At 40.4% G+C, this 9,068-nt stretch overlaps 1 protein-coding gene across 1 annotated transcript; it reads left to right on the forward strand.

Moving 5' to 3' along the window:
* Positions 1 to 464: 464 nt before the first annotated feature.
* LOC123443844 lies at positions 465 to 5,257 on the forward strand. The gene is made up of 7 exons (XM_045120374.1): positions 465 to 723; positions 810 to 999; positions 1,468 to 1,591; positions 1,875 to 2,227; positions 2,919 to 3,939; positions 4,385 to 4,581; positions 4,653 to 5,257. The coding sequence occupies exons 1-7, from the start codon at positions 575 to 577 to the stop codon at positions 4,737 to 4,739; spliced, it is 2,121 nt and encodes a 706-aa protein (XP_044976309.1). The 5' UTR covers positions 465 to 574; the 3' UTR covers positions 4,740 to 5,257.
* The last annotated feature ends 3,811 nt before the right edge of the window (positions 5,258 to 9,068 follow it).

A 9,068-nucleotide genomic window follows, 5' to 3' on the forward strand; every position in this document is an offset into this window, starting at 1 on the left:
CGTCGTCGAGATCCTCCTCCCGAAGACCAAGCTCATTCATCAATGCTACCACATCGTCCGTCTCCCTAGGTCCTATCGAAGCCGACCCCAAAGCTCCGTTCGACGCCATGATTCCTCGAACTCTAACCCGATCGAAAGCAGATCGAGCCTTGCAGCTAACCCTAGTTCCTCTCCCTCCCACAACCCCTCCAATACCAGCGAGCGCCGCGACGCCCCCGATCAAGGAGAGAAGGTCGGGGATCGTGGCGGAGGCAGGGAAAACTAGGTCTCAACGACGACGATCGTGATCGTCCCGAGAGGACAAAACCCTAGCTAGAGGGAAAGTTTCCATCTATTGTCCTAGCTCATGATAAACTATAGGGTTCAAATAGACATGCCATCCCAACCCTATTCCCGTGTTTTTAAAATCATGCTAATCAAAGAGGCCCTAAGCTTGTTAACTACTCTAGGCGAACATTACCCAAGCCCAAGCCCAACGCAGGTCCTATAGGCCCCGCAGTAGCGGCAGCGTTTCCAGCGGCTCACGCATCGCCGTTGCCATCTCCACCGATCCCCCCTTCCGCGCACCACAGCGATGGCCGGCGGCGGCAGCGGAGGTGGCGGAGACATCGGGGCTGATTCCGAGAGGCGCCTCAAGAAGGCTATGGACAAGCTCTACCACTTCCCCAAGCCCAAGCCTAACCCCAGCCCCAGCTCCAAACCCCCCTCCTCGTCCACTCCCAGGTTAGCTCCAGGCTCCTAGCTTCTCCTCTCGCTTTAGTCCCCTTTGTGTGGCTGTGAAGTGATTTTGATCTGATCTGGTGTGGCAGCTCATGGAGGGCGGGGAAGGCGGCGGATGCCGGGAGGAGGTTCGGGGTTGTGCGGGGGTCGCGGCTCCCGCCGCAGATGGCCGCCATGTCAGCGATGTCTCCCCCTCCGTCGTGCCGCCCGTGGAACCGCCGTGACCTTGTGCGGCGGCTCTCCTCATTCAAGGCCATGACATGGTTCGCAAAGCCCAAGGTACACCCAGTTTAACCCTTCGTGTTCATTGCACTGCGTACCTTCTCTGCATTGGTTGGTGAATTTGGTGACTTGAGGGTGTCGCTTCCCACTGCTTTAGGAAATCTCTTTGCTCGCAGTGAAGATGTAATGAAGATGATTTTGCTTGCTATCTAACAGATTGATGGTTAATAAGTGGAAACTTCTAGAACAAAACGGATGTTTGCTGTGATTTCTCTTGATAGACTGGTTAGAAATATGACTGGAGGCTTGTATGTCCTGTGCTTGCATAAACCCTGTTTGTGGCGGTGCCTATGTATTATCGTCCAATTATGGATGCACTCGGTTCACTAATCCTCCAATGATGGAGGAATTTAGTTCACGAACGTGCATTTGTTCATTTCGATTGACAAAATCGGAAGGGGCTACATTTTAGCTGAAGCATGCCATTCTTTTTCGTTGAGGGCTGATAGCAGTTACCTTTTTCAGGTTGTTAGTCCTGTTAATTGTGCTAGGAGAGGGTGGACTAATGTTGAACCGGACATTATAACGTGCGAGGCATGTGGTGCACGTCTCCTCTTTACCTCTCCTTCCTCGTGGACACCACAGCAAGGTGCGTGCATTATTTTGTTTACCCCTGGGCTTTGTCTCAAGCTATGAGTGGATAAGGCAATTCTCTCATTCTTCTCTCGAAACAATTAGATGAAACATGCTTTTTTGTGGACTTAATATTGAGCAATTTAGTGTTTTAAGATTCAAGAGATGCTGATTTATTTGATCAACAATGCTTGTGTTCCATTTTTCTCTTGTGTTGCATACGGGCATCGCTGACTTCCTAGATTTGATCACACCATTTATGTTCATTTTTTTACATTGAGATTTTTCTTTCCTTGCAGTTGAAAAGGCTGCTTCTGTTTTCAGCTTGAAGCTGGACACTGGACACAAACTACTCTGTCCATGGATTGACAACATATGTGATGAATCACTTGCCTTATTTCCACCCACACCTCCTCCTGTTTTAGTCGAGAACTACTACGAGTGCTTCTCATCTCTGCTGCGGCTTTCATCACTTCCAAGAATTTCACTCTCTTCTCTGGATATCATGAGGAAGCGGAGTCCACAGCTAGAACAGTTCCTATTGGAGCCGTTCTCTTCATCAGTTGTCCTTAAAGGGGGATTTATGCTTACTGAAGACTCAACTATTAGGGATCTAGATGGCACTTTTCAAGATGCTGGCATATATTATGAGGTCAGATTTTGACATGTAATTACTCATCTCTTTGTGGAGTTTATTGCCTTGCGATTTGTCTTTGCCATGTCATAATTCTTGTATTTATTACTTTGTTTTTGTTAGTTTTTTCTAAGTGATCAATTCAGACATCTAGGTGACACATATGTAACTGAATAAATTCTGCTTAGCCCTTGATTTGCGCTCACTGTATAGCATGTTCAACAGTTCATACTTAATCTCCAGTTGCACAATGCACTGAAAAAGATTGTTGTCTTTCTAAAAAAAAGAAAAAGATCTGTGTCCCTCCTCCCTTACTCCTGTCATAACTTTCTAAAGGAATGCCTTTTGCTATTAGGAAAATTTGGATATATACCTTTGTTGGCGAAAGCCTATATCTAGAAGCGTTGTCATGTGATATTGAAAACCCTTTGCGTAGTCTTGGTTAAATTAACCACAAAAGACATTTAGTTTCCAACCGGATAACTGGTTAGTAACTTAATTTCTTCTTACAATTTGATTTGCCTAGTCTCTGTTGGCAACATATCCTCGTGTTTAGCTAGGTGTTACAAATTGCTTTGAGTAGGTATCTTGAATAGTTGGGTTGCTGATAAATATTGTGTATTTTCAGTTTACATTTTCGATGCACATATTCTTCTGCATCAAACTATTAAGTATCTACGGTTGAATTTAATGCATAACTGGCTACCAGGCACTCAAGATAATAAGCTTATGTGGATGGGAACCACGCCTACTTCACTATGCTGTTGATTGTGCAACCAAATCTCACCCAGATGCAAGCTCTACCTCCATATTTGCCCAACCAGAGCAAATGAACAACAAACTGGAAGATCGGGTCGTAATTTACTCCCACAAGGAAGTTGATGATTCTCCAGCAATCCCAGATGCTAATCAGGGAGATCAACATTATGATCCATCATCTGTTGTTTTAGATTGTCAGTTTTGTGGAGCCTGTGTTGCCTTGTGGCATTTTTCACTTGTAGAGCGACCTCTTCAACTCTTTAAACTTGTATCAGATTCGAATACACAAGATGAGCAAAATAATGGGCATGCCAACCTAGTCAGTGGAGTGGAACCTTCAAAGTCTGCAAATGTTGGTTTTAATTTCACCATTGCTGGTGGTCCTCCGCCTACTAGACAGAGTTTTCGACCAAGAGTTTCATTTCCTGTTGTCAGTCGACACTTGAAAGCTGACTTGAACTCCCATGGAAAATCGTTTTCATCCGGAAGTGATAGAGACATTGTTTCTATTGCTTTGCATGCTTCAGGGCCCATGAAGCGCAAACGAAGCATGGATAAGCTTCATATGCTGGAAGGCGTAAACACAACCTCCAATGATGTTGATACATTGGCCAAAGGGGTGCATCAGGATCATGAAGGTGATAATTCTGAAAAGCAGATTGCAAACTTGGGAGTAAGCACGGATGAAATTCAAGGGTGTTCACTTTCAAATACAACTAAGGATACCAATATGGAAGAAGTTTCAAATAGAGAACCAGAATCAGGTGTTGCCACAAGCAGAAGTATAACGAGCACAAACTTGAAACTTGATCAACATGGAATAGATCCTAAGTTTTCACCTGTTGAGGATACGAGAGAACCTACTAATGACCGGAACTCTGTGCAGACACATACAAACATGTCCAAGCCAGTTGAGGTTGGCACAATCAAAAAATCGTCCACCAACATGGAAAAAGGTGTACAGCCAGCAGGTAAGGGATTCATGTATGTTTCTTTATCTTTAATAGTTACTTAATTAACAATTAACAATAGGTTGGTTGCTAAGTATTCTGAGTTGCTGGTACAATTTGAGGGATATAAGGGAATAAGGAAGTACTTAAACATAAAGCTGAAGGGAACGAAAATATAGGGGAGTAGGAGTAACTTGTTGTCAGAGTTGGGAACTTCTAACAACAATTAGCATATTGAATGATTGCTTTCGTAGGAAAGCTGCTTAACAGAACAGTTAAACACATACTGATGTATGACGATTGTTTTGTTCTTGCCCCCTTTTGTGGAGGTGAAAATTTGTTATTAATTGCTACTACCTCTGTCCCTTGATATAAGACGTTTTTGCAGTTCAGAGTACTTTATTAGGATATTGCCTGAGACAGACTACACACACATAATGTTTTCTATTGACTGCTCTCGTAACAGGAAAGAAACAAGGCCTGTATGATCAAATGAATGAGTTTGATCCTATCAAGCAGCACCGGACATTCTGCCCTTGGATATCCCCTGATGACAGTGATGCCTTGCCGGGATGGAGGCTAACTCTTTCGGCGTTACTTGCTCAGGATAAAAGAGGAGATGGAGTTTCAGAATTGGAGACTAAGCTCAGCCTTCTCAATGAGGTAATGTTCTTTTGTTGAGTCTTGTCTAGTTTCTTTTGAACCGTCACCTCAGTTGGTTTCTGTAATTTCAGGAGGATGATCCCGTTACATCTGTTAGAAAGCTTTTCATGACACCGCCTTCCAAGAAGCCGAGGATGCATCAAGGAGAGAAGAGCTGAGAACCGTATTGGTTTATGCCGAAATTTGGGTTGGGCAGTCATGTCAATGTCTGCAACTAGATTATCAGATCGAGAGAAGCATTTGTGCCTAAAACCGTTGGGCGCTGTAGGGATGGGAACAAGAAAAAGGGAAACAGATGGAGTTGTGTTCGGGAGAACTGCTCAGGACAATATGGCACCGGGAATTTCTTACAAGACAATTCATTGGTCATCTGTTCATGTTATGGTGATTAAAGAAATCTGGAGGACATTGCGCATTCATCTCCTGTACCCGTCTGTTGCACATGGCCGTATCCTACAGAATTTTGTACTAGCTTAGTAGTGGTGTCATTTGCTGTTCAGCACCTGTAAACTGTAGATTCTGAATGTATTTTTTTGAGCTGCATAACTGTCAATTTGACCGCTTACCTGTGTCAAATGGAAATGTAAGATCTGAATGTCCAAACGCCTGTATCAGCTTACTTATTTCCCCGATCTAGAATCCGATTCGCTGGGCCTTGGCACCAGAATTGCAGTTATGTCTTCCTGTTGAAGATAACGAACAACATGTTGCATGGGCTCTTCATGCGAGTTGCATGCTGTATTACGTAGAACCAGTAGTTTAGAACAACGCCGATTGCATCGTTTGTATCAGTGTTGATGAACTCATGTCGAGTCAAAATGGTTGACCCGGTCAAGATTAGGTGATCCAATTCTAAATTGAAGACCTTAATTAATTGCAGGGCTTGAAAAATTAAGAAGCATAGCGTATTTATTAGAAGGGTTGAACCACTGCGGAGCCTTGGCGGCACCCCTTGCATGACGAAGATTGCAAGGATAAGCTTGCATTAGGGTTAAACTCCTGCTAATCTTCCGGCTTCTCTAATCTCTCAAACCTTTTTGACCTCTCCTTCAATTTGGTTCACCCTTGGCCACTGGGTTGAACGCGCTTTACTGTGTTGTTGGGTTTTTTAAGAAAACACTTTGTTTCAAAAATAAGATGTATTACTTTTTCGAAAAGTCAAACCTTTTAAGTTTGATCAAATTTGTAGAGAGATTTATTAAAATCCATAATATCGAATTGGAATGATTTGATTCATCATGAAATGAACTTTCATATTTTTTTGTTTAATATTATGGATGTCGGTATTTTTTATTCTAAACTTGATCAAAGTTAAAGAAATTTGACTTCTCAAAAAATAATACCAGTTAAATTTTGGAGGGGTGGGGGAGATGATGGAATATGTTTTATTTTTACTAGCAAAATAGCCCGTGCGTTGCAACGGGAGAAAAAAATACCACACGCTTTTAATCTTTTTATAATTATTTTGATTTATTAAAATAATAAGCTAACAAACTAATGTAGTCAGTCCTATCCTATTTTGTTGAAAAATCAACTCGTCCATTGTTAATTCCACCATAATGAGAAATTGAAGCACGGGTTGAATAACAAAAATTACAGGTTTTTTTTTTATAAAAATAACGTGGTGGGTTTTCCGACGGAAGCAATAGCCGCTAGGTATAGATTTATAATGTGTTAATTTGGTGGACCTTTTGTGATGTGATTTTGTGTAATCTGCTAACCAACCTATATTTATGTGGATAAATTTCTGCATCAATGATTACATGTACTATATTGGTACTACAATATTACATGTCGACTCATCATTTTTAGATGGTGGAAAGGTATGAAAGATTCATATGTTTTTATACGCCGGTTGCTGCTGATAGGTTGGTCGCTGCTAATTGATTGGCAAAATCATTGGCCCGGTCAAAATTGTAAACTAAATCCAAAATTGAATAACTTCATTGTATAAAAGTAATTCAAAATTAGGGGAGATAGTGAACTAAAAAATTTGAATGGAAGAGTTTGAGAAATTGTTGACCGGTCAAAATCGAGTGACCGATTTGTAAATTGAATACCTCAATTAATTGCGAGGCCTTAAAAGTTAGTAAGCATAGTGTATAGTATAAAGGAATTGAATGATATAGTTTTAAGAAATTGTTGACCCGGTAATTGGATTACCCAATTTTAATTGAAGACCCCAATTCAACGTGGGCTCTTTAAAACTACGGAGCTTAGCGTTGTAGAGGATAGATAGATAGATTATTTGGTTTGGCCCGTGAGGAAGATGGTGTTTTTCTTTCTTTCTATAATGCGGTGTTTTGTTGGGCTTTCTTGACATTGTGATTATGTGTTATCTGCTAATCAGCTCATACTTATGAGGGAAACTTTCTTGCTTTGGTGGCTGAATGTATTATATTGATACTACAATGTCACATGTTAACGATTCTTTTTTCTAGATGGTGAGAGGATGTGCGCGTCTGATGTGTTTTTAGGTTGGTTGCTCCTGATTAATTCGAGAAATTATTGACCCAGTTAAAATCGTGATCAAATCCAAAATTAATTACCTTAACTGAATGAGAGAACTACTCAAGGAATCGTTGAAACATTTGAAATAGTAGATCAAATCCAAATGTAACACCTCAACTGAATATGAGTGCTCTAATATTAAGGAGCATAGTGTATTATATATTATTGAATTGGTCAAAACTGGGTGATTAAATGATAAGCCGACACATGTGGCACGAGGCAACATGATCCACACGTCTCTATAACCATTCATCTTGTTACATCAAACATATGACATCAACATAATCTTTTTGATTTTTAGACTTAAAAATGTTTTATCTCCTAAATAAAAATCCAACTAAAAATCCATTTTCACCATTAAACCCGTTTCGACGAGATCTTTAAAACTAGATCCCATAATGATATGTTTCGATGACTTTTTTGGCTACAAGTTGGCACATGTTTAAATTAAATTTGCCATAGGGTTTACAATAAAGTTGCCACGACATGTTTCATCTAGTTTTTTTATACTATATTTAAATCTACCATTGTATTTCAACTACATTTTATGGTAGTTTTTATTAACTAGTCATGGATAATTTTAGTAATTAACCACGACAAATTTAATTCATTGATCATGATAATTTTTGGTAAGTCATCATGACAAATTGAGTTTACAAATCATGATTTTTTTTGTATTTTGACCATGACAATTCTAATATTTTGAACATGATTTTTTGTATGAACCATGGCAAATTTTACTGCATGTATCATAGTAAATTTAAATAATTCACCATGTCAATTTTAGTTTATGGTTCAAGGAAAATTTGATCGAGTGACCATGCATTTTTAAAATAATTGATGGCATATTCAATTTTCACTTATGAACCATGTCAAAATTATTTCATGGAACATGGCAAATTTTAGTAATTCATCATGGCAAGTTTAATTTGTTAATTTCTTTTTTATAACATGTCAAAGTTTATTTTAAACGTAGAAGAAAAAGTAATTGAAATATATCATGCCAACTTCAGTGTAGTCATGATGCAATTTATGTGCAATAGACATGACAACTTTTTACAACCCCCCGTGTAACGTCCAAGATGCGACACTTTTCATATTTGAGGACAAGGCCTCAATAAAGAAAGAGATGCATCTTAGCGTTTCGTAAGCACATGAATCATTGCAATACATACATGAAAAGATGAGTACATGGAATGGCTTACACTCGCCACAAGTTAAGTTACAATTCACTCAACAATTTATTACAACCCACTGGTCGGGAGACGACATGGTGAGTAACCCCTAGTCCATGACACCATCAGTAGTCCTCTGAACCGGTCTTCAAGTTGAGTTTGCTCCTCAGTTCTTCCGAATAGTTCTTTGTCTTCGATCGTCGGTCTTGAAAACTGATTCAACAAATCTTCCCATCTTCGATCTTGAGGATCGCCGAGCTATCCAAAGAGTTCACACGTCGGGCATCCGAGGAGATCCTTAAGTTTTTGACCTTTATCAATGCCTTGTTATTTTTTACGTCGCACCTCGGGTTTGAAGTATTTCCCGTGCAGCGGTATCCTCTTGCTTCCGAGCTCCAATGTCGAACTGTATCTGAGGTGTGTTTTTGCAGCTGAGCTCCAATGCTGGTCAGCATTCGAGGTGTCATAGACTACCTTGGCCTCTGAAAATTTGAAGGAGTTCAACCGAGCTTAAATGTCGGAATAGACTTTTATGGAGCCAGCCATCCGCATCCGAACTATATGCCGAACTACTTCCGAGGTGGTGCAACACCTCAGTCTCGTCTGTTTTTTATGTAATATATTTTCGATTGGTGTAATTTATTTACTATCGAGATGTATAGATAGTAGCTGTGAAGGTGTGTGTCGGTCTAAAACCCGAGATGCACCTGAAGTATTAAAATAAAACCGCTGATCCCAGTGGCCCCCAAGACTCAGGTCGATTCGCGAAATCGGCCTGAGGATCAATTCCTTACTTGGAAG

Source organism: Hordeum vulgare, chromosome 3H (genome assembly GCF_904849725.1).
Source record: "Hordeum vulgare subsp. vulgare chromosome 3H, MorexV3_pseudomolecules_assembly, whole genome shotgun sequence".
NCBI classification, from domain to species: domain Eukaryota; kingdom Viridiplantae; phylum Streptophyta; class Magnoliopsida; order Poales; family Poaceae; genus Hordeum; species Hordeum vulgare.